The sequence below is a fragment of the Ovis aries genome, chromosome 12 (assembly GCF_016772045.2).
Source record: "Ovis aries strain OAR_USU_Benz2616 breed Rambouillet chromosome 12, ARS-UI_Ramb_v3.0, whole genome shotgun sequence".
In the NCBI taxonomy this organism is placed as follows: Eukaryota; Metazoa; Chordata; class Mammalia; order Artiodactyla; family Bovidae; genus Ovis; species Ovis aries.
The window spans coordinates 72067372-72093875 of NC_056065.1; the positions used below are offsets into that span (position 1 = coordinate 72067372).

General features: G+C 47.4%; 1 protein-coding gene across 2 annotated transcripts in view; it reads left to right on the forward strand.

The window, feature by feature from the left end:
- The window catches only part of KCNH1 (potassium voltage-gated channel subfamily H member 1), a 420947-nt gene extending 395789 nt beyond the window's left edge, over positions 1-25158 (forward strand). For both annotated transcript variants that reach the window (XM_004013916.5, XM_004013915.5), the window contains exon 11: positions 19142-25158. In XM_004013916.5, the coding sequence (XP_004013965.2) occupies positions 19142-19990 (849 nt within the window). In that variant the 3' untranslated portion in view covers positions 19991-25158. The remainder of the gene's footprint in view (positions 1-19141) is intronic.
- Positions 25159-26504: the final 1346 nt, after the last annotated feature.

The following is a 26504-nucleotide window of genomic DNA, read 5'->3' on the forward strand; positions in this document are numbered from 1 at the left end:
ATGGGACTGGATGCCATGATCTTCGTTTTCTGAATGTTGAGCTTTAAACCAACTTTTTCACTGTCCTCTTTCACTTTCATCAAGAGACTTTTTAGTTCCTCTTCACTTTCTGCCATAAGGGTGGTGTCATCTGCATATCTGAGGTTATTGATATTTCTCCCAGCAATCTTGATTCTAGCGTGTGCTTCTTCCAGCCCAGCATTTCTCATGATGTACTCTGCATAGATGTTAAATAAGCAGGGTGACAATATACAGCCTTGACGTCCTCCTTTTCATATTTGGAACCAGTCTATTGTTCCATGTCCAGTTCTAACTGCTGCTTCCTGACCTGCATACAGATTTCTCAAGAGGCAGGTCAGGTGGTCTGTATTCCCATCTCTTTCAGAATTTTCCACAGTTTATTGTGATCCACACAGTCAAAGGCTTTGGCATAGTCAATAAAGCAGAAATAGATGTTTTTCTGGAACTCTCTTGCTTTTTCAATGATCTAGTGGATGTTGGCAATTTGATCTCTTACTGTTAATGAAAGAAAACCAGGCATCTTAATGAATTTAACTCTTTTCTATGCACATGTATGGGAAGATGCAAGAGTCTAGGCTTGGCGAAATCATCCCTTTGATCTGCACCTCAGCTCTCTGGGCCAGCGTCCTGTGCTTTCTCATCCTGAGTTCCGTCAGGTCTCACCGTGGGGGCAGCTGTAATGGTTGACAACTACACCATCTTTTGTTTGCTGATATGGCAATCAGTATTTTTTTGTTGACAAGACTTAAGCTTACCTACATTGATTTGTTACACAGCAGGCTATGGATAAGACTGATAAGAAGGAAAGTGAGCCGCATTTTCAAATAAAGGTGTTTTCTTCTCCCAGTGAGAATCAAGGAGGACAGAGCAGCTGACTGTGCCCCGTGGAGGAGGCTCAAGCTGGAAGATTGGCAGATGCTACAGCCCACAGCCTCAGGGGTCAGACAAGCCTGAGCTTGCCCCTCACTCACTGTACCCTCTCTCAGCCTCAGTTTCCTCATCTGAATAATGGGATGATAATAGTAGCTACCTCAATCTGTTGTAGGAAGAGAGACCCATCCAGGGCCCGAGAGTGGACTCTTGTCTAACACTCAGAAATGAGCTGTCTGAGGAAACACGTGCGTGGACAAAGCAAGAGTCTTTATTGGGAAGGGGCGTCAAAGTGGAGAACAGGGGGTAAGGGAACCCAGGAGAACTGCTCTCCCACATGGCTCGCAGTCCCGGGTTTTATGGTGATGGGATTAGTTTCCTGGTTGTCTCTGGCCAATCTTTCTGACTCAGGGTGCTTCCTGGTAGCACGTGAAACGCTCAGCCGAGATGGACGCCAGCGTGGAGGATTCTGGGAGAGGAGGGACATATGGAGTCTCATTTTGACCTTTCCCAAACTCTTCTGGTTGGTGGTGGCTTATTAGTTCCATCTTCCCTGCTAGGACCTCCTGCCCTAAAATAACTCATGCAAATGGTTACTGTGGTGCCTGGCCACTGAGGGGTAGGAGGGGGGAAGTTTAGGTCAGTGCACTTCCCCTGACAGTAGAGTTACTTGGACTCATTGAAATCATGTGTGCAAAGTGTGAGACCCACAGCTGATACACAGGGAGCGTGCAGTGGCTGCTGGCTGCTGTCATTATCAAATGATTCTGGGTCCCCTCTCGGGGTGCCGCTCCTGCCTCTCCACTTCGGTGGACTGGCTACATGAAAGCTAATTTCTCTGCCATCTTGATGCCTCGGTGCCTTCTCTTCTCTGCCTTTTCTCCAGCTGTTTCTTCTTCCTCTCTGCGAGGTTCTTCTGCAAAGGCTTCTCATCTTTCTCTTCTTCTCTCCCTCTCTTGCGCTGTTCTGTTCCATCTGTCCGTCTCTTTGGGCCTCTATCCATCCCAGGTGCCCGGTTCCTCCTAAGAGGGAGCAGGCATCCTCCAGGCTCACTTCCCCCGCCGCCTCCGGGCCCCGCAGCCCCTTTCTTGCTCACAGGAGATTTCTCACAGGCTAAGCTGTGGGAGGCACCAGCCCTGGGTAGTCACAGCAAAGTGGGACCAGTTTGCAGCACTTACGCTCCACCCCCAATTACCCTCCCCAAGGAAAGCCAAGAATACCGCAGGCATCCTTGCTTCAAGCCTGTGGGCTGATATAGACGTGAGAAGGGAATGACAAATTGTCCAGACAGTCAGTTTCTGGGTCAGCTCAAACACCAAAAGTTGTCCCTACAGTGAAAGTTTCATCAGAGAAAAGTTGCGAAACTGAAGGAGCTGAAGGCCAGATTCTGCAGCCCAACCAACCAGCCTTCCTACCCTGCGTGGGATTCAGGACCAGCTCCTGCCATCTGGATATCAAAAGGAGGAGAGAAATAGTCTGCAAACTATCCATGCACCATGGGCTTGTAATATCACGTGAAAGAAAATGCAGAGGAAAGGGTATGGAAATGGTGTCACCACTTGACATGCCCCGCAGTTCAGTTCAGTTCAGTTCAGTCGCTCAGTCGTGTCTGACTCTTTGCGACCCCATGAATCGCAGCACGCCAGGCCCCCCTGTCCATCACCAACTCCTGGAGTTCACTCAGACTCACGTCCATCGAGTCAGTGATGCCATCCAGCCATCTCATCCTTGGTCGTCCCCTTCTTCTCCTGCCCCCAATCCCTCCCAGCATCAAAGTCTTTTCCAATGAGTTAACTCTTCGCATGAGGTGGCCAAAGTTCTGGAGTTTCAGCTTTAGCATCATTCCTTCCAAAGAAATCCCAGGGTTGACCTCCGCAAGCCCCCTAATTAACTGCTTCCTGAAAATTAAAATGTCACTTCCCCAGATGCCTTGATGGGCATTACTCTACCGGGAGCAGCCTTGCCTGGTGTGGGGGTGTGGCAGATGGGAGCACGATGAAGGTCCTTGGAAAAGATGGCATTAGCAGATTGTGTGGCCAGGCCTCTTTGGTGAGAAGCTGGTCCCTGAGCTCTGCACAGATCCGTGGGCCGGAAGGAGAGTGACCCCTACCCTATGGCAGTGAGTGACTGCAGCGCCAGCGTGCATTCTGTAATTTTGTGCGAATGTGCAGTTTAGGAGACAAATGATTGCATTTGCTCCCTAGGAATGAGGAGTCCTCTGGGATTGAAATAAACACACGCTATGTCTGCATTAGGCTAAAGGGCCTTATGGAGAGGCAGAGGGATGCTCCTGAGGGCTGAACTGACTTCTCAGCCCCCAGGGCTGGAGCCGGGCCCCAGTGCAGCAGTCAGTCCTGGGTCTGGGTAATTGACATTGGTCCTCCTTTATCATGACCTCATTAATCCTCAGGGGTTAGGGTTAGGTGCTTAGCCCAGAACATGCTCAAAGCCTGGTGTAAGTAGGTATTCTGCCATGTTTCTTGTGTCCAGTCTACCAGGAAAGTCCTGCTAGCCCCCCAGGTGCTCAGCCCTCTGGAGACCATCCCAGCCTATGTTACAGAGCAGAGGAGCTTGAACCTTTGCCCTCCCCAAGGTGCCTTCACTCTGGAATCTGCAGGGATCGCAGCTCCAGTGACCGAGTGTGGGCTCTGGTCCTGGGTTTGCAGACTGAGTAAAGTGTCAGCAGAGGACTTACCCTCTGAGCCGGAGCCCCTCACCTTTGAAAGAAGGCCGATAATAGTTCCAGCTTCATGGCTTGTGGGTGAAAGTTAAGGCATGTAAAGGCTTAGCACTGGGCTTGGCTCAGTAGAAGGCTGTGAATCACACATCTTCACCCAGGGACACAGCTGCCCAAGGGATGGTTCCTCCAAAGACAGACTTGGGTAAAAATCTGCCTCTGCCTTCCCTGCACAGGCCTCGCTGCACACCGTTTGCCAGAAACTAGAAAAGAGCAGATTCTGTCGATGATGAGGGTAGACTGAGTGCCGAGGGAGGGAGGGGACCCTGTGTTGTAGCCAAGAGAACCAGCAAAGTCAAGGCCTTGACTGTCGCCCTCACAGGCTCCAGAGAAAGAAACGAAGGATACTGTGACATTACCCAGGGTCCCTGCCCCAGCTGCTATTGGCAGCCTGGGGTGAACAAAACAGAGGCTGTGGGTCACCAGGTCGGGGTTCAAGTTCCTTTGTCTCATATGTAGTGAGGTTTCAACTTGAACTTTCTCCCTTCAGGGCTTCCCCCGCCCCTCCCCCCATCAATGATGGTTCAATCAGGAAAACAGAAATTAAAATGACACTAAGTTTTTTTCTTTTCTTTTTCGCTAAGGGTATAATCGGAGAAGGCAATGGCACCCCACTCCAGTACTCTTGCCTGGAAAATCCCATGGACGGAGGAGCCTGGTGGGCTGCAGTCCATGGGGTCGCTGGGAGTCAGACACGACTGAGCGACTTCATTTTCCCTTTTCACTTTCATGCATTGGAGAAGGAAATGGCAACCCACTCCAGTGTTCTTGCCTGGAGAATCCCAGGGACTGGGGAGCCTGGTGGGCTGCCGTCTATGGGGTCACACAGAGTCGGACATGACTGAAGCAACTTAGCAGCAGCAGCAGCAGCAGCAAGGGTATAATATTTATCTTTGGTAATGGTGGTGGTTTAGTTGCTAAGTCATGTGACCCCATGGACTGTAGCCTGCCAGGCTCCTCTGTCCATGGATTCAATACTGCTTCCTTTAACATCTTTTTGTCCAATGTTAGTATTACCACATCAACTTTATTGTTTACATTTTCTATCCTTTTCATCTTTATGTAACATCATTATATTCAAAATACATCTCTTGAAAGCAGCATATAGTTAGGTTTTTTGTTTGTTGTTTTTGAAACTGCACTCATTTTTTTGAGAGGATTTGAATGAGGAAATTGGTGAAAGAGCAAAAACGAAAAGTCGAAGATGCTCAGATTAACAACTAGAAGCAGCAGCTCCCCTTCCCAGGGATGGGGACAGGAAAATGTGGCACTGTCAAATCCTGGGAGGCCAGAGAGGGGCCTAGCTTCTGGAGGGGGTGCTTCATGCAGCTGGTGCCAGACCTCCAAGGAAGGATGCTACATGCCTGGCGCTGGGAGGTCTGAGAAGGGACACCCCAGGGCTTGTCTCCAGAGCTCTGGGGTGGAGCTTTGCTTGGGGGTGCTCAGTTAGAGAGGAGAGTCAGGTGGGCTGCTCTGAATCGTGGGAGTAGAGTAGACACACAGGGTCTCATCTGTCTCCAGGACCACGGGGAGAAGCTCCCAGCCCCCCTCAGCCTTTCTCATTCTCCCTGTAAAATGCAGCTGCCTTAGATCCGCTCAGGCCAGTAAAGCCCCTGGACCATCAGCTCCCAAGGGGAAGGCTCTCTCTGCTTTCTTTAAAGGTGGGGCTGATCATCTCACATACTCAGCAAAGGCTTTTTTGAATGGCTGCTCAGAGCTATTTCCTTGTGCAATGAGGTCTGGGGATGGGGGAGGGGGGTGTCATCTCTCTGTAAGACGGAACATGAGGTTTAAAAGCAGCACGAGGAATTCCGGAGAAGGAAAGGAAGTCTTCCTTCCTAAGGAAGGAAGTCCTGAGCATGGAAGGCCCCAGGCTGCTCTTCTGTCAAGGTCTGGGGTCAAGGGTGGGGCGGCCCAGCTCCATGGGTGATTCAATGGGGCCTGACATCAGAAGGGGCTAGATAACCCAGGCCCAATGCATGCTAGGGTACCTACAGCCGCAGACCCTCCAGCTGAGAGTTCCCTACCTGGGGGACAGGGTGTGGCTCTTTTTCCCACCTGCACACGCCCTGCAGGCCCAGGGCTCAGGCAGTACAGATAGAAATCACCAGTAGAGCTATTTTTGTATCCTGGCCTCTGCCCAGGATGGAACTTGGGACTGGGAAGTGGGGAGAGTGATACCTGGTGCCCAAGTGGGAAGCTCAGAGGGTCAGAGGACTGGCGTAGCCAGGAAAGGTGAGGGGCTGTGTGTGTGCAGCTGGGATACAGGCACTGAGCAGGTGTAGCCTGTCTCCTGAGGATATGTGGGTAAGTATGTACACGCGCATGGCCTCTCAACAAGGATGCAAAATATGTGCCCAGAGCAGTCTTGCTCTGTCTCCCAGTGTATGTCTTTATTTCTAGGCTAGGGCACTGGTTCTCAGAGAGGTGGAATTCAAGGTGAGGGTGGGACACGTAGACATTTTTTCTTTCATTTTTTAAAAAAACTTTATTTTGGAGTACAGCCGACTAACCATGTGATAGGTTCAGGTAGACAGCAAAGGGACTCAGTCATAAAGATGCATGAGTCCATTCTCCCCCAGACTCCCCTCCCGTCCAGACTAGCACAGAGTTCCCTGTGCTCTACAGTAGGTCCTTGTTGGTTATCCATTTGAAATAGAGTGTCCTGTCCATCCCAGACTCTTCTGTTCCATACGCTTTCAGTTCCATGGCTAAAAAATCATTGCCAAGTCCATATTGTGAACATTTTTCCATATGTTTTCTCCTAACGTAAAATTCAAACAATTTTATGGCTTTACCTCTTACATTTAGATCTATGATCTTGAGTTAATTTTTGTATGCAGTGTAAGGAAGGGGTTTGACTTCACTGTTTTGCGTATGGATATCCACTTCTCTGAGCATAATTTGATGAAGACTGTTCTTCCTAGGAACCTTTGTCAAAAATAATTAACTATTCAATTAATTCAGTCATGTTCAACTCTTTGCAACTCTATGGACCATAACCTGCCAGGCTCCTCTGTCCATGGGATTTTCCGGGCAAGAACACTGGAGTGGGTTGCCATGCCCTCCCTCCTCCAGGGAATCTTCCTGACCCGGGGATCAAACCCATGTCTCTTACATCTCCTGCATTTGCAGGCATGTCAAAAATAATTAACTCTGTAAATGAGGGTTTATTTCTGGATTCTGTGTTCTATTTGTAGTCCTATAAATCTGTCCTTCTGCCAGTGCTACACTATTCTGATTACTGTAGCAGTGTAGTAAGATTTTATATTAGAAGTATGAGACTTCCAGGTCTAACCAGGGGATGTTCATGCTGAAGAACTTGCCTACCAATACAGGAGACATAAGAGACATGGGTTCCATCCCTGAGTTGGGAAAATCCCCTGGCGGATGGCATGACAACCCACTCCAGTACTCTTGCCTAGAGAAGAGCCTGGTGGACTACAGTCCATGGAGTCGCACAGAGTTGGATATGACTGAAGAGACTTAGCATGCACGCATGCATGAGACCTCCAACTTTGCTTTCCTTTCTCAAGATAGTTTTGGCTATTCAGAATGCCTTGAGAATATATGAATTTTAGGGTACATTACTTTATTTGTGTAAAAGCACCATTATAGTACTAAAATCCATAGATTACTTTGAGTGGAATTATCATTTTTTTAAATTGAAGCATAATTGACATACAATATCCCATTAGTTTCAGCTGTACAATATAATGATTTGATATTTGTATACAGTGTGACATTATCACCACAATAAGTCTAGTTACCATCTGTCACCATACAAAATTACCAACTTTTTTTGGTGTGTGTGATGAGAGCAATTTTCAAAGTTGCCATATAATATTATTGATTACAGTCACCATGCTGTACATTATATCTGATGACTAGTTTAAGCATCTGTCCCCTTAACCTATTTCACCCACTTCCCAATATTGTCCCCTTGGAAACCAGAAATCTGTTCTCTGCATCTGTGAGTTTTATCTTGATTATTCATTTGTCTTATTTTTTAGATTCCACATGTTCTAAAAAATAAGAACTACACTACTTGTTTTCCTCTGACTTATTTAGCATAATACTCTCAAGGTCCACCCACGTTGTTGAAAAATGGCAAGATTTCATTATTTTCTTAATGACTGAGTAGTATTCCGTTGTGTGTGTCCCCCATCTTATTTATGCATTCAGCCATCAATGGATACTTAGGGTGCTTCCATATTGTGGCCATTGTAAGTAATGCTGCTCTGAACTGTAAACACTAGTGTGCATAGATCTTTTCAAATTAGCGTCTTCATTTTCTTTGGATAAAAACACAGAAATGGAATTGCTAGGTCATATGGTAGCTCTGTTTTAATTTTTTGAGGAGTCTCAGTATTGTTTTCCCTAGTGGCTGCAGCAATTTACATTCCCACCAATGGAGCACAAGGATTCTCTTTTCTCCACATCCTGCCCAATACTTGTTATTTCTTTTTTTATAATAGCCATTCTGATAGGTGTGAGGTGGTATCTTTGATATGCATCTCTCTGTTGATTAGCAATGCTGAGCATCTTTCCCTGTGCATCTTGGCCATCTGTATGTCTTCTTTGGAAAAATGTCTATTCAAGTCCTCTGCCTATTTTTTTATAGGTCATAATATTTAATATAAATTTATTTAATTGGAGGCTAATTACTTTACAATATTGTATTGGTTTTGCCATACATCAACATGAATCCACCACGAGTGTACACGTGTACCCCATCCTGAACCTCCCTCCCCATACCATCCCTCTGGGTCATCCTAGTGCTCCAACCCTGAGCATCCTGTATCATGTATCGAACCTGGACTGGCGATTCATTTCACATATGATATTATACATGTTTCAATGCCATTCTCCCAAATCATCCCACCCTCGCCCTCTCCCACAGAATCCAAAAGACTGTTCTATACATTTGTGTCTCTTTTGCTGTCTCACATACAGGGTTATCGTTACCATCTTTCTAAATTCCATATATATGCATTAGTATACTGTATTGGTATTTTTCTTTCTGGCTTACTTCACTCTGTATAATAGGCTCCAGTTTCATATACCTCATTAGAACTGATTCAAATGTATTCTTTTTAACGGCTGAGTAATACTCCATTGTGTATACATACCACAGTTTTCTTATCCATTCATCTGCTGATGGACATCTAGGTTGCTTCCATGTCCTGGCTATTATAAACAGTGCTGCGATGAACACTGGGGCACACATGTCTCTTTTAATTCTGGTTGTCTCCATGTGTATGCCCAGCAGTGGGATTGCTGGGTCATAAGGCAGTTCTATTTCCAGTTTTTTAAGGAATCTCCACACTGTTCTCCATAGTGGCTGTACTAGTTTGCATTCCCACCAACAGTGTAAGAGGGTTCCCTTTTCTCCACACCCTCTCCAGCGTTTATTGTTTGTAGACTTTTGGATCACAGCCATTCTGACTGGCATGAAATGGTACCTCATTGTGGTTTTGATTTGCATTTCTCTGATAATGAGTGATGTTGAGCATTTTTTCATGTGTTAGTTAGCCATCTGTATGTCTTCTTTGGAGAAATGTCTATTTAGTTCTTTGGCCCATTTTTTGTTTGGGTCATTTATTTTTCTGGAATTGAGCTGCAGGAGTTGCTTGTATACTTCTGAGAAGTCAGTTGCTTCATTTGCTATTATTTTCTCCCATTCTGAAGGCTGTCTTTCACCTTGCTTATAGTTTGCTTTGTTGTGCAGAAGCTTTTAAGTTTAATTAGGTCCCATTTGTTTATTTTTGCTTTTATTTCCAGTATTCTGGGAGGTGGGTCATAGAGGATCCTGCTGTGATGTTGGAGAGTGTTTTGCCTATGTTCTCCTCTAGGAGTTTTATAATTTCTGGTCTTACATTTAGATCTTTAATCCATTTTGAGTTTATTTTGTATGGTATTAGAAAGTGTTCTAGTTTCATTCTTTTACAAGTGGTTGACCAGTTTTCCCAGCACCACTTGTCAAAGAGATGGTCTTTTCTCCATTGTATATTCTTGCCTCCTTTGTCAAAGATAAGGTGTCCATAGGTGTGTGGATCTATCTCTGGGCTTTCTATTTTGTTCCATTGATCTATATGTCTGTCTTTGTGCCAGTACCATACTGTCTTGATGACTGTGGCTTTGTAGTAGAGCCTGAAGTCAGGCAGGTTGATTCCTCCAGTTTCATTCTTCTCTCTCAAGATTGCTTTGGCTATTGTAGGCTTTTTGTATTTCCATACAAATTGTGAAATTATTTGTTCTAGCTCTGTGAAAATACCGTTGGTAGCTTGATAAGGATTGCATTGAATCTATAGATTGCTTTGGGTAGTATACTCATTTTCACTATATTGATTCTTCTGATCCATGAACATGGTATATTTCTCCATCTATTAGTGTCCTCTTTGATTTCTTTCACCAGTGTTTTATAGTTTTCTATATATAGGTCTTTAGGAATATATCACCTAAAGAAACTAAGTATTTTATTCTTTTCGTTGCAATGGTGAATGGAATTGTTTTCTTAATTTCTCTATTTTCTCATTATTAGTGTATAGGAATGCAAGGGATTTCTCTGTGTTGATTTTGTGCAGACTTGCCTGAGTGAGTGACTTCCTTGTCCATGTCACTGGGTGGTGGTGAGGAGGGGGTTACTGATGCAAACAAAGTGCTTAGCCCAATATCTGGTGCTTCATTGAACACCTGCTTGGTACTGGCCACTTTTCTTGTTGAAGGTTCAGCTGAGGAAGGGAGTGGAAACACGGTAGAGTGATCAGATGTGAAGTGGTGGCAGTGAAATGTCAACCTGCACGAGTCAGACAGAGAAAGACAAATAGCATATGAGCCACAGGGTTTCCCTGGTGGCTCAGATGGTAAAGAATCCACCTGCAATGGAGGAGAACTGGGTTCAATCCCTGGGTTGGGAAGATCCCCTGGAGGAGGGCATAGTAACCCACTCCAGTATCCTTGGCTGGAAAATCCCCATGGACAGAGGAGCCTGGCGGACTGCAGTCCATGGGGTTGCAGAGTTGGACACAACTGAACTAAGCACATATGATATCACTTATTTGTTAAAAAATGATAAAAATGAATATATTTATGAAACAAACAGACTTATGGACTTACAAAACAAGCTTACAGTAACCAAAGGGGAAAGGTGAGAGGGAGGGATAAATTAGGATAGGATTGATGTGTACACACTACTATATATAAAATAACCAACAACGACCTACTGTATGCCACGGAGAACTCTACTCAATGTTCTGTAATAACCTACATGGGAAAATAATTTGAAAAAGAATAGAATACACACACACAATTGAGTCACTGTGGTATACACTTGAAACTAACACAACATAGGAAATCAGTTATACTCCAATATAAAATAAAAGTTTTTAAAGTAGAAAAAAAAAAAAAAGTCAACCTTCAGTGCCCACAGTGGCTCCCCCGCCTTAGGGTTCCCTTTGCTGCTGTTTACAGGACAAATACCCCTACTTTCCCTCTGTCTGAGATCAGAAGCAAAAAGAATGTTCAGAAGACTATGCTTAGGGTGGAGATAAATGTGGTCCCAACTTTCCAGAGCTGTGGTGAGCAGGTTTGTGCAGGAGTATAGGTTGAAGGAAGTGGTAGGGAGTGAGCTAAATGTTTAGGCAGAGAAGTATATGGTGGATTTGAGTTTTGCAAGTCACAAGTCATCTTCTGCCTTTTTAAAAAAAAAAGTTCATTTACAAGGTTGTGTTAGCTTCAGCAAAATGTGTTAGTACAGCAAAATGATTGTTATATTTTTCAGATTATTTTCCATTATTGCTTATTACAGGATATTGAATATAGCCAGCCCTTTGTGATATATACAGTAAATTTATATATAGTAAACCCTGTTGCTTATCTATTTTATGTATAATACTTTGTGTCTGTTGATCCCAAACTCCTAATTTATCCCTCACCTACCTCCCTTTCCCCTTTGGGAACCATGAGCTTCTTTCCCATGTGAGTCTCTTTATTTTGTATGTAGATTCAATTTTTAGATTCCACCTATAAATGATATCAGATAATATTTGCTTATGACTGACTTCACTGAATATGATATTCTCTAAGTCCATCTATGTTGCTGAAAATATCAATATTTTGTCCTTTCTATGGCTGAATAATATTCCAGTGTATATATTATATTACCATGTATTTTTAACCAGTCATCTGCTGATGGGCTCTTAGGTAGTTTCCATGTATTGGCCGCTGTAAATAGTGCTGCTATGAATACTGGGATGCAAGTATTTTTTCAAATTATGGTTTTCTCTGGATATATGTTCAGAAGTTGGATTACTAGATCATATAGTGGTTCTACTTTTAAAGGAACCGCCATACTGTTTTCAATAGTGACTGCACCAATTTACATTCCCACTAACAGTGTAGGAGGGTTCCCTTTTTCCCACACCCTCTCCAGCATTTATTACTTGTAGCCTTTTTGATGAAGCCATTCTGACAGGTGTGAGATGATGCCTTTGCCAGTTGCCTCATTTGCAAGTATTTTCTCCCATTATGTAAGTTGTCTTTTCATTTTGTTGATGGTTTCCTTTAATCTGCAAAAGGTTTTAAGTTTCATTAGGTCCCATATGTTTTTGTTTTTCTTTTGCCTTGGGAGACTTATCTAAGAAAATATTGTTAAAATTTATATCCTGAGAATGTTTTGCCTATGTTCTCTTCTAGGAATTTTATAAACCTTTTTGCATTTATTTTTGTATATGATGTGAGGGAGTGGTCTAATTTCATTGATTCAGAGGTGGCTGTCCAGCTTTCCCAACACCACTTGCTGAAGAGTCTGTCTTTTCTCTGTTGTATATTCTTGCCTCCTTTTTGTAGATTAATTGACTATAGGTGTGTGGGTTTGTTTCTGTGCTATTATGTTCCATTGATCTATATATGTTTTCGTGCCAATACTATGATTACTGTGACTTTGTAGCACTGTGTGAATGAAGGCCTGAAGAGTTATGCCTTCAGCTTTGTTCTTTTTCCTCAGGATTGTTTTGACAATCTGGGGTCTTTTGTGGTTCCATATAAATTTTAGGATTATTTGTCCTAGTTCTGAGCATCTTCCACTTTTAAGTTTTCCTGTGGAATCATGAAACAGTAGTGTTAACTTCATTTCACAGGTCACGATTAGTGCTTCCCTAGACAGGAGGGAGGCATTGTTGAGGGAGTGCTGGAGGATAAACACTGGTCCACTCATCTTAATCCTGGAGCATCTTTGATGGGGGAGGCTTGTCCCCAGCTCCCCATTTCCTCCTGCCTGTCTGGTGGCTTGGCTCACACACAGGAAAGATGGGTGGGAGGGAGGCTGCTCTGGCTGGGAGAGTTGAGGGGTCAATGAGGCAATGATACAGCCATGCTCTGCATGGGAAGATTCAGGTTTAGAGCTGGGGCTGGAGCGGAAAACAGCATTGCTTGTGAATGTGAAGGGAGGAAGTGGTTTCTCACAAATGTCATTTCATCACATCACTGCAGCAAGGCTCAAAGTAAGAAGTTTTGTCAATAAGACAACTGAAGCCTAGAAAGAACGAGAAATGCCCTCAGGGTCCTAGCAGGGAGGGTGCTTGTACCAGTCTTGTCAGCACCTCTGCTGGCTCTTAGCCACATGAAGGTGAGGTGGGCAGTGAAGCAGAAAGACCTCATGGAGCACAGAGAGAATAGGGCAGGGCTTTGGGGGAGGACCACACTCAGGGGATGGGAATAAGCAGCAGCTGTATAGGACCCCAGTCTTAGGGCTGTGACTACAAATTATCTCAACCTGGGTGGATTAAAACAACAGAAATGTATTCTCTGTGTGGAGGATAGACACTTGAACCAAGGTGTCTATAAGGTCGGCTCCTCCTGGAGGCTGTGAGAACCAGTCCATGCCTCTCCTAGCTTCTGGTGCTATCCGCAGTCCATGGCATTTCTTGGCTGGTAGCTAAATTGTTGTTGCTCAGTTGTGTCTGACTCTTTGTGACCCCACAGACTGCAGCACTCCAGGCTTCCCTGTCCTACACTATCTCCTGGCGCTTGCTCAAACTCATGTTCACTGAGTCGATAATGCCATCCAACCATCTTATCTTCTGTCCCCCCTTCTCCCCCTGCCCTCAATCTTTCGCAGCATCAGGGTCTTTGCCACCTGATGTGAAGAGCTGATTCACTGGAAAAGTACTGGAGCTTCAGTGTCAGTCCTACCAATCAATATTCAGGGTTGATTTCCTTTAGGATTGACTGGCTGGATCTCCTTGCAGTCCAAGGGACTCTCAAGAGTCTTCTCCATCACTGCAGTTCAAAAGCATCACTTCTTCGGCACTCAGCTTTCTTTATGGTCCAACTCTCACATCCATACATGACTACTGGAAAAACCATAGCTTTGACTAGATGGACCTTTGTTGGCAAAGTGATGTAGCTAAATACAAAACTCCAATGTCTACAAAACTCCAATGTCTACCTTTGTCTTCATGCGGCCTTTTGCTCTGTTTTATGTCTTCTCTCTTCTATCTCTTGGAAGGATGCTCATGCTTGGATTTAGGGCCCACCCTGATGCAGAGTGATCTCACCTCAACATCCTTACCTTATTACATCTGCAAAGACCCTAAGCCCAAACAACATCACATCATGAGGTTCGGGTGGATGTATCTTCTGGTGCCTGTAATTCACAAGGTGAGAAAGAGAATGAGAAATATGGCCTCAGAGAAACACTCGAGGCCAGTGACACCCACCCAACAGCAGCGTCTCTTCTCTGAGCAGCAAACAAGGGGTGCGTCTCCTTCACTTGGTAGTGTTAGGAAGAAGGGATCCTCGTTACTCTTGGGTTTGAGCCTTCCTGACGACAGATGAACAGACCCAGGCTAGTCTGTCCACAGAAGACTTTGCTGATCCTCTCGCTGTAAGGGGGAGCCCGTGAAAGAGATGATGCCAGTCCTCATGGGATGTCACTGAGGGGTCTGACAAGGTCATTCTTGATTGATGCCAGAGGAAACTGCAGATGGTGCATGGGAGGGGCTGGCCTGTGAGCTGCACTCTGGGTGCCATGGACCCAGAGGACCGCTGGTCTCTAGATTCTTTGTGGACAAAATCCACCGGGACTTCTGCTCCTCCTACCTGAGGCCATGCCCTGAGCATAACTGGTGGCCTCACCACTCTCCAGGGAGGCAAGATTTTCCCAGGAACCAAAATACTCAGCTCCTGTGTCCTCACAGGTCTTCTCACCTTAACCACTCCAAACCTGGCTCTCACATGAAGTCAAGGACCACACTAATAGGTTCTAATGTACCTAGTGAGTCCTCCTCCTCTTAGATTCTTTGAGATCCTCAGCTTCATGGTCTCTCACCGCCCCTTGGCCAGACCCCTCTGCTTCACAATGCTGTCCCTGAATTCTTTAGAGAGCTCGCTGATGGACAGAGAGTAAGAGAAACTACGAGAGAGGTGGTGGGGCAGGGGTGGAGTTAATCAACACATCCGAGAGAAAAGTCATCCTTTTCCCTAAAACCAAGGCATGTCCCTAGCTGAATGACTCAGAACATGGGTACGATGGGGGCTCAGATGGCCAGTGTCTTAGCTCCACTCTGTGAGTGCCCTTAGGTGGTCAGCTACCCTGTCTAAGCTTGGTTTTTTTCATTTAAATAATGAGGATGGTTGTCCCCACCTGCTGGGGCTGCTGCAAGGATGATGTGAGATAGCGCACATCATCAAACATTGAACAAAGTCGTCTACCTCCCACTGGGACTGCTGCCATGAAGACACGGCTCTCTGCTGGGTGGCCTTTCTACCTTTGTGTCAGTACATGCACTGTTTCCCCTGTGAACACCTTTGCCCAAGTCTTTCACCTTTTACTCCTAATTCCAACTCATCCTTCTAGAATCATCTCAAAGGTTGCCCCCACAATGAATGATACATAATACATTTACTCAGCGACTACTGAATGTCAGGAACTCTTTTCAAGACTCTCCTATTACCCAACTTCATCCTCATGATACTAAGTGTCAGTTGCTCAGTCATGCTGGATTCTGTGCAACCGCGTGGACTGTAGCCCACCTGGCTCCTCTGTCCATGGGGTTTCCAGGCAGCAGTACTGGAGTGGGTTGCCATTTCCTTCCCCAGGGGACCCTCCTGAACCTAGTCTCCTGCATTGCAGGCAGACTCTCTACATCTGAGTCATCAGGGAACCAGTAGTGCTATCTGCTTTTACAGACAAAGAAACTGAAGCTTGAGGACCATGGTCCTAGGCCTGCCTGGGATCCAAAACTTGTGCTCATGCTGCCCATCACTCCACGTGACTCCACCCGCCCCGCACCCCCCGACCCTTCTCCGGGAAACTCAGCCCCTTGTACTTCAGCTGCGAGTCTGCCTCAAGCGCAGTGCTGTGCTTTCCTCCCTTCTAGCTCCAGGCGCCGGGAGCACACAGGCTTAGCTCAGGGAGTGATTACTGACCTGGACTGGCCTCGGTCTCTTTGGGAGCCCTGCACCCTCTGAGACTCTGCGTCTGCATGGACCATGTGTTCCTGATGCTGTTGAGAGAAAAATGTAGCATTTGATTCCACAGGAAACAGAAATGGCCATCTTGAGGGGGTTAAGAAGCAGCCTTTTCAAAAAGCCTCGTCATATCTCTTCATCTTCAGCTTGTTTTTCTGCGTTTTCAGTTTCTTAATGGTCAAGTTCATTAATCTTCATGCTTTATGCGCTGTCATAAACCAGGCAGGGCTACTGGTGGAGGGGGCTGGTGGCTGAGGAAACTATGAGGAAATCAGCGTCACCGGGGCCTTTAGGGACATTCGGGTGGGCCTCCCTCCTGACCCCACGCTGCTCTGTCCCTCTAAGTGGCTTGAGTCAGTGCCAGCATAGACTCCAGCTCTGGGCAAAAAGGCATGGCCTTCCTCTGTCATGGCAGTGCCAGCATAGACTCCAGCTCTGGGCAAAAAGGCCTGGCCTTCCTCTGTCATGGAGTGGTTATGGGTATGTGCCTTGCATACAGTAGGTGCTCAGCACATGTTTGCTTGGCTTGCTGTCCTCCACCCCAGACAGCAAACCAGCCTTTTGTCCAGTCAGAGGAAAAAGGTGGCATAAGTGATTGCAAAGCCTGCCAGTCAGTCACCTTTCAGTCATCCTCAGGGACTGGGGGCTCACTGGGGTCATTCCTCCTCCTCTCCCACGACCCCACTCTGCACCCAGCTCAGTCTCAGCATCACAGAGGAGGGGAGGAGGGTACAGAGGTGGTGTGCGACCACACACGGACAGCACAGTGACCTCACTAGTTGTCAGCCCTGGGGTTCTGAGAGCCTGGTCAGCAGCGCTGGCCTCAGCTGCCTAGGTCAGCAGCACCTGGGAGCTTGCTGCAAATGCCAGTTTCTGACCCTGCCACGGAGAAGTCTCCCTCAGTAGAGACCACCTCCTCTTTGACGTGGTTTTGAAGTGCAGCTAGATTTGAGAACTGTTGATCTGGTCCAGCCAAGGAAGGATGTGACTTGCCCAGGGTCACACAGCTGGTCAGTGGCAGAGTTCTCTTTCTACTCTTCTCTATGTGTTTCAGATTTGGGACATATGTCTAATTCAATTAAAACCAAAATCTCTTTTTGTTTATCCACAGTTTGCTATGATTCATACCTCAGTCTCTGTATTTACTCAAACCACTGAAAATTGACATTTTATAAATGTTTTTACTCCGCAATCTAAGCCCTTTTAAGCCACTGGACTCCCATCCTCCGTGCTGTCAGGACTCCAGGTGGTTCACCTCCCTCCAGGCCCATCTTTCCCCTCCCTGTGCTGTGGGGACCCTGTCACGGGGACCCTGCTTCCCTGGGTCTGGTCGGGGCTTGGCCCTCCTGAAATGCAACCCAGGAGAGGCAGTCAAGGGTGCTGACTCACCTCAGCTCCCAGGATTACCTTCTCAAACAAACTTGAAAACAACTGCTCAGGAAGCCCTGCAATCTGAAGAACTGGGTGCCAATTCAGTTCAGCTCCCGGACTGTCTACTAAGGCCCACTGCTCAGTGAGCCTTCAGAGGGATCTCCAGAGAGATGAGTGAGACACAGCAGCCACCTCTGCCCTGGGGCATCCTGTCTCCCCATCTACACTGTTCAGGATTCAGCATGGGCCTCCCATGCCCAACACATCAAGCATTCCTGTGGGCTATCAGGACTGTCTGGCTAGGGAGGATCCAGACTTACCCCATCACTGGTGCCTGGACCAGTGCTGTTGGTCAGTTGCCCATTCCTGTCTGACTCTGAGAAGCCATGGACTACAGCACGCCAGGCTTCCCTGTCCATCACTGTCTCCTAGGAGCTTGCTCAAACTCATGTCCATTGAGTCAATCATGCCATCCAACCTTCTCATCCTCTGTCGTCCCCTTCTCCTCCTGCCTTCAATCTTTCCCAGCATCAGGGTCTTTTCCAATGAGTCAGCACTTCACATCAGGTGGTCAAAGTATTGGAGCTTCATCATCAGTCCTTCCAATGAATATTCAGGACTGATTTCCTTTAGGGTGGATTGGTTTGATCTCCTTGCAGTCCAAGGGACTCTCAAGAGTCTTCTCAAGCACCAGTTTTCAGTTCAGTCGCTCAGTAGCCTCCGACTCTTTGCAACCCCATGAACCGCAGTACGCCAGGCCTCCCTGTCCATCACCAACTCCCGGAGTTCACCCAAACCCATGTCCATCGAGTTGGTGATGCCATCCAGCCATCTCATCCTCTGTTGTCCCCTTCTCCTCCTGCCCTCAATCTTTCCCAGCATCAGGGTCTTCCAGTGAGTCAGCTCTTCACATCAGGTGGCCAAAGTACTGGAGTTTCAGCTTCAAAATCAGTCCTACCAATGAACACCCAGGACTGATCTTTAGGATGGACTGGTTGGCTCTCCTTGCAGTCCAAGGGACTCTTGAGAATCTTCTCGAGCACCACAGTTCAAAAGCATCAATTCTTTAGCACTCAGCTTTCTTTATGGTCCAACTCTCACATCTGTACATGATTGCTAGAAAAACCACAGCTTTGGCCAGATGGACCTTTGTCAGCAGTGATGTCTCTACTTTTTAGCACACTGTCTAGGTTAGTTACAGCTTTTCTTCCAAGGAGCAAGCATCTTTTAAATTCACGGCTGCAGTGATTTTGGAGCCCAAGAAAAGAAAGTCTGTCAGTGTTTTCATTGTTTCCCCATCTATCTGACATGAAGTGATGGAACTGGATGCTATGATCTTCATTTTTTTTTTTTTGAATGTTGAGTTTTAAGCCAGCTTTTTCACTCTCCTCTTCACTTTCTGCCATAAGGGTGGTATCATCTGCATATCTGAGGTTACTGATATTTCTCCCTGAAATCTTGATTCCACTTGTGCTTCATCCAGCCTGGCATTTCACATGATGTGCTCTGCATATAAGTTAAATAAGCAGGGTGACAATATACAGTATTGACATACTCCTTTCCCAATTTGGAAGCAGTCCGTTGTTCCATGTCCGGTTCTAACTGTTGCTTCCAGGTGGTCTGGCACCACAGCTGGCTTAACACGGCTTGTATTGTGTCTCCCCGCAGATCGTGTTCCGGAAGATCAGTGACGTGAAACGGGAGGAGGAGGAGCGCATGAAGCGGAAGAATGAGGCCCCCCTGATCTTGCCGCCCGACCACCCCGTCCGGCGGCTCTTCCAGAGGTTCCGCCAGCAGAAGGAGGCCAGGCTGGCCGCAGAGAGGGGCGGCCGGGACTTGGACGACCTGGACGTGGAGAAGGGCAGCGTCCTCACCGAGCACAGCCACCACGGCCTGGCGAAGGCCAGCGTCGTCACCGTCCGAGAGAGCCCTGCCACGCCCGTGGCCTTCCCGGCGGCCGCCCCGGCGGGCCTGGATCACGCCCGGCTGCAGGCGCCTGGGGCCGAGGGCCTGGGCCCCAAGGCCGGCGGGGCCGACTGCGCCAAGCGCAAGGGCTGGGCCCGCTTCAAGGATGCCTGCGGGAAAACCGAGGACTGGAGCAAGGTGTCCAAGGCCGAGTCCATGGAGACGCTCCCCGAGAGGACGAAGGCCGCCGGCGAGGCCACGCTCAAGAAGACGGACTCGTGCGACAGCGGCATCACCAAGAGCGACCTGCGTCTGGACAACGTGGGCGAGGCCAGAAGCCCCCAGGACCGGAGCCCCATCTTGGCGGAGGTGAAGCACTCCTTCTACCCCATCCCTGAGCAGACGCTGCAGGCCGCCGTCCTGGAGGTGAAGCTCGAGCTCAAGGAGGACATCAAGGCCTTGAGCACCAAGATGACGAGCATTGAGAAACAGCTCTCTGAGATACTCAGGATAGTAACTTCCAGAAGGTCCTCTCAGTCGCCTCAGGAGCTGTTTGAAATATCGAGGCCCCAGTCCCCAGAGTCAGAGAGAGACATTTTTGGCGCAAGCTGAGAGGTCTGTTGTAAAAAAAAAAAAAAAAAATGAAAGTCCAAGATGACAAAAACCTACCGTCCTGCCCTAGACACCGCCACACACACACACACACACACACACACACCTACATGACCAACAACTTTCAAAGTAGGCTTTTCCCAACAGAAAACGCAAGTGGGACCAGTCACTTCGGCTGGCTCTCTCTGGGGAGAGGCATGCGCCCCCACCCTGCAAGATGGGAGCTGTGTCTGAACTCTCTCTGCAGAATTTTGGAAGAGGGGGGCATGCCGTCTCAAGGGTATTTTCCTTCATTTTTAATTTTTTCTTACTGCCATGATATTTGTAACAACATGAAAACTACCAGGAAAGAAACAGCAGCCGCTGGGGACGGGTGGGACAGCAGCAAGGACCCCTCGTGTGTACTAGCACACTGGGCTTCTCTGCCAAGACCCCCCCAGAGACTGCGGTAGGCACAGGAAGTTCCCAGTGTTCCCTGTCCTTGGACAGCCTATGTCTGATGTCACCGTCTATTTTTGTACCGTCATCATTTGTAACAAGCTTGGGACAAGGGGAGCTGGAGGGAGGGCAGATCCTCTTGACTTCCTGTCTCGAACATTTAAGGCTGAAAAGCAGCTGAGATAGCTTTGGGTGCCTCTTCTAGACTTAGAGCTGGGAATCTTCAGGTCTGTTTTCCCCAAAGAGATGAGCCAAGAACTGGAGACTGGCGGTGGGGAGCCAGAGACTCTCTGGGCTGTGATCTGCAGCCCTTAGCTGCTAAGGGAGCGCAGAAGGGGAGGGCCCTGTGGGCTCCAGATGAATCTCTGGCCTGGCTCCATGCCACTGGCCACATCACACAAGGCCCCTTGCTTCTTTTCTTTCTTGACCTAGAGCTAAGTGTTCCTGTGGCATTCCTCAGGGTACGGGGCATCGGCAGGAAGGGTGATGAGCCCGGATTTGCTTTATTAGCAAAACAGACACATAGACACTCACACACAAAACCTCAGTAAAATAATTGTAACAAGAGCAATGTTTATATGATGATTCTCACTGGGACTGCCCCTAGAGAAGTTTGTATTTTGTCCACTGCATGGGTTCATTTATAGGACACTTGGGAGCCGTGCTTGACCTTATTTTAAAGCTAAACTTTTTATCTCATACGAAAGTCAGTAGGACTTGGAAAGAAACCAAGAGACTGCAGGTCTATGACTGTACTTGCTTCAGGAGAGAAGAGAGAAAGAGGCAGGTGTTTCCAGATTGTCTGTGTCAAGCGACAGAGAGGTGACTGGAGCTGTGGTCTGCGAGGAAGGTCCGAGCTTAGAACGATGATCATGGAGCCAGCTGTGGGCTATCCACGTCCCTAAACTATGATGCTCAGAGGACACTGCACTGCCTCACAGTCACCTGGGGTCACGTTTGTTCCCATGCTTGGGCTCCTTTCAGGGGCATCTGAGAAAGGAAAGAGGGATCATCAGGACCCTAAAAATTGATAAGCAAGTTTGGAAGTTCAGAAAACTCACCTGGGAGAGAGCGGAGTTAGGAGGGCAAGTGATCTGGACTGTGAGTGAGCATGGGATCATCCAGGGCACTCACCTTTTGCACACGTTGCCCTGTGGCAGTCCTGTGCGTTGCTGGCGTTGCTTTGCAGCAGAGAGAGAGGCTAGGTCCCAGTGGTGATTTCCCTCAGTACTGAGGGGAACCTGCCAGGTCAGGACCTGCCCAAAGATGTTTAGCGTTTCTGAAAGCCGCCTGTCTGGGCCCGCCTCCCCCTTCAGTCCTGCTCGGTGGCCATGGCCTGACCCAGGACTTGGACCTAAGTTGTCCCTGTGGAACGCGGCTGTCCTCACCCGGCTGCTGGCTTGGCACAGCCTGCCCGGGAGAGCAGAGACTGAGGTCCAGGAGAGGGTCCTTCCTCAGGGGCCACACACACGTGTTCAGCCTTTTCAGGTGGTTTACATGGGTGCCCCCAGGCTTCCTGAGCCTGAGACATTACTGGATTCAGCCTCATATGGCAGCAGACAGAGCGGGGGGAAGTGAAATTCCCCAGGGCTGAGAGTCATGGCTGTTAATGATCCTGGGTAAGCTGTGGGGCTTTCAGCCTCTTTGAGAAGCTGCCAACTCGTCCTTGGGGCTGAGCCTGGAATCGCATCTGCCAGCTGTCCCTGAAATGTTCCAGTTTGCCATTCCTTAAACATGCCTCCCAACCTGCTCCCCAGGTTTAGGACTTACCACTTATAAGGCAGGGGAAAAGTGAAAGTGTTCGTCACTGAGTCATGCCCAACTCTGCAACCACATGGACTGTAGCCCACCAGGCTCCTCTGTCCACGGGATTCTTCAGAGAGCAGAGACTGAGGTCCAGGTGAGGGTCCTTCCTCAGGGGCCACACACACGTGTTCAGAGTGCTAGAGTGCTAGAGTGGGGTGCCACTGCCTTCTCCCAGGGATTGAACCCGGGTCTCCTGCATTGCAGGCAGATTCTTTACCATCTGAGCCAGCAGGGAAGGCAGGATGAGGGCTCTGACAACACCAACACCCAGATTCAGAAGCCCCTGCCTAGGACCCAGTGGGCCCTTCCCTCCAGCTTTGCCTGAGGGGCAAGGGTGCTCGTGTGTGACGCTTTGAAGTCCAGACCTGATTGGAGAGAAAAATAATGCTTCATGAATACATTGCTTGATCAACTCCTAGGATTCAAACTGAGCTCATGGCGAGAAGCCTGGATCCACTCATCTGGGGGTCACAGGGCCCACAACCCATGCTCCTGGGGGTAACAGAGCAACACAGGCAGGGCTGTATATGCTTTTACTCTTCCTCATTTAAGGATTTGTGGGATTTTTGCTATAATGATTCTCTGAAAAAAAAAATTTTTTTTAATGAGCCAAACCTTTACTTGTACTTTTATGACATGCACTTGGCCCCAGGCTGCTTTGTGCTTACTACCTACCTTTGCCCAGATGCTGCTCTGGCTTCCCAAGCGAGGACCACAAGCTTCAGACACCACCAACTCAACCTTCCACTATAAACCATTATCTGGTGGCTGAAGAGAGATTAGGGAAAACAAAAACTGTTTGGGTATTGGACCTGACCTTTAGAGTGTAGAAAAGTAATGCTGAGGGATGTGGACTAACCTGAGCTGTTTTTCTCCTTTTTGAGGGAAGGCGACATGGTGTCTTCATACCATTGCCCAGAAATTGCTGGTTACCTAATCCTTTACATCATCAGTTCCTTACTTTGGATGTCATTCATAGGGAGGCCCCGTTTCCCAGGGAGTATCCTTGACACGTGTTGGAGGAGGTTGTGCCTGTACCCCTCCCTCCCTGCTGACGGAGGTGAGGGGTGAGGGTTGAGTCTGTGATGAAGATGGTCAACAAGATGGAATGCACATTCTTGGCAGAGGGCATCGTCTCCAGCAATGAGTGTTGCTGTTCCATACACCCGCCAAGGCTCCTCCTCTGGGTAGGAGGAGATTCTTGTAGGAAGTAGCCAGATGCAGACATCTGGTTGAGAAGCCCTGGTCTGGCGCACAATCATTGTAGCTCCACCGTCACCCATCCCCTCCCCTCCCCTCCCTCACCTTCACATCCTCTGGCTTGATTCTTTCCAAGACTTTTCTTTATATTCCGGACCTCAGATTAAACCTCTGTGCACAAGAGTTTGTAGCCAGTAGTCGGAAACCACTGGTTTCCAAAAATGCCACAGCCACATGGGCCCACGTGTTTCAGTGCTGTTTCCAGTTCTTGTTATCCAATCCCTGGGCTTGTTTTACCTTCAGCCTTCTAGATCATCCTAAGTGCTATGACACACAGCGCGTCGTATGGCCAAACAGCAGGGCCCTTTCCTGGAATCCTTTTTCAGCCAGCTCAGAGTAAAAACGCCCTCCATCACACCACCATCCAGCGACCTGCCTCTCCTGGATCGGTAAGTGGAAGGTGAAAGTGTTAAGCCAGCTGTTAAACTTTGCACCCAAGCCTGGGTGGGGAGGAAATGAATGCCTTAGAAGCCCCAGGCAGGTGTAGGAAGGAGCCTCAGAAACCCTTGCTGCGTTCACCACCAGATGGCACAGGCACCCTCCGGGGACTGTCCGGAGCCCTAGCGGCCATTCGAGTTGACGTGCGTTTGATGAACAGACTGTAGAGTGTTTTGCTCTACAGATGTTTAGCCTTAAGACCTTTGAATGGAACTCCAACCGTGATGGCGCTGCCAACACTCTTTCCCTCTCCCCCTCCTCACGTAGTGTTGCTTAAAGAGGAGACCCCCGAGGGCCTGCTCAGGCCCCCGCACGGCCTCTCCTCTGTCTCTCTGTCACTGCACTGCCTTCTCGCTCGTGTCAATAAAAATGACCTTCACCAGCTCTCGTGCCCTCTACCTGGATGAGATTTCAGCGTCCCCCCAGCACGAACCGCAGCCATCAGAGACAGCACCCAGGGTGTTCATGTTGAGATGTTTCAACTGACTGACTGTGCCTCCAGCTTAACTTTGTTTCAAATGAAACTTCATTCTCACATGAGCCTATCGGACTTATTCTGGAACCTCTAGAACTGGACCTGACGACCCCACAGGTGCCAGACCGGTGGGTGCCCTCCCTCAATACCCGCCAGGAAGCGTTTCTTGGAGCCACTGTCTTTTTATCTGTGACTTCAGAGTCAGCCAACAGATCCCCTAGTCATTCAAGGAGATGTTCACGGATCTTGTATCAGGATATGAACTGCTTTTATATGAAGAAAGATGCAACCCCCCTTCCCCCCCCCCCCCCGCCATGAATGTATTCTCACTATTCAGACATGGTGTGTGTGCATCCGTCAGAGACTGTCCCACATTTTGCCAGTCCTTTGAGGACACTTCTGCTCACGAGCAGTTCGTCATTTTGGGACTCCTCCTTGTATTAACACTCTTGCCATTGAGTCCTGCCAAATCCTCCACTGGGTTTCTCTTCTTCCTTTGTATCTGTCATTTAGTCCAAAGAAGCATGAATCAACAGAAGTGCAAATGAGCTGATACTATTTTTGTGGTCAGCTGAGGACCCTGCCAAAACTCCGCTATCTGACTGCAACCTGGGGATGTGAAGAGGAATGGGTGGCCCCACCACTGATATTCCCTTCTCAACATTTTTAAATAAGCACAAGTGATATTTGTAAAAAGAAAAAAAAGTTTAATTTTATTTATTATGGTAAATAAACTATTTTATAATGATCATACATGACTGCTTTTGCCTTTCCTTGTATAAACTTCCAGGCACTGAATTAGGGGTTCAGACCTAAGATAAAAGAACTAGGTGGTACTTTCATAGACCTTTTCAAAAGCCTGGGGACCTCTAATCTGGACAGCACCTATGACTGTGGTTTTTGGAGAATTTTAAAATTCTAGAGACACCAAGATTGAGTTCTGCACAGTGAGAGAATGGTTGTGAAGGTGCTTTGACATATGATCTTGAAATAGTGCTATCAATGCTATGAGACATACAGAGATGCCTTCCAAACCTGGCATTGCTGGGCAGTTGTGGTACAGCACATTGACTGAACACAGAGCTGAAGCTGACCTCCCACCTAGATCTGAACGCTTCAATCCTGAACAATTCGGATTGCAATCTGTATGTTCATGCTTTGCTGCCTTTTAAAACATACTGTCAAAAACCAAGTCTTTCTGGAAAGACTCAGTGCCAACAATATGAGTTCTGACCTGTGCTTTCTTCACTGATGGTCTCAGAAGCGATGGAGGTAGAAAACTGCGTGTCCCTACGGCAGTGCTGTACCCCAGCACCGATGCAGCTCTGCTGTGGTTGTGACAGATATCGCCTCCTGCTCACAGCACAATCCTCCACAACACTGCCAGCAGGAGCCCTTATTTCATACCAATGGACTGCATTTCACAAATGGCGCTTTTCTGATAGACGGTAGAACTTACCTCAGGGATGAGGAATTTGTGATCCACAAGCCACATTCGGGCCTCTGCTTGATTTCATCGGGCTGCAGTATAAATCTAGTATTTTTAGTAACTTTCTCTACATGCCCCTTTTTTTGTAACACTATAGGAAAGCATAATAAAACTAAGGGTGATGGCTTTTTTAAAGTTCCAAATGACTGATGCTCATTTCAAAAGTTTCACCTAGTAAAGCACTAAATATTGTTTTTCACTATTGAGGTGCTCTGAAGAATCATCTTTCTCTGTAAATACGGTTTTTATAATTAGTCACAAGGACTAAGTAACACAGAGCCAAGTAATAGATGTTACATTTTGGATGCCAAATGGGTTTCAATAAAAAAAAAAAAAAAAGGAATTTTGCTGGCTTGTTCCAAAAATATAACGATTTCAATGAAAGAAAGGCTTCAGAGAGGCATCTCAACACATGCTGAGAAAGGACAGCACCATTGAGATAATCTGGCTTCTCAGTAGTTGGCCTTTCTGTATGGATATATTCTGGGACATTTGCTAGAAAAGAGATTCATGATATTTATTTCATATACTGCTTAGTCAATCATTATATTAGTTTAAATAAAGAAGCAATGAGTAGGCTCTTTCTCTAAGGGGAAACTCCCTCCCAC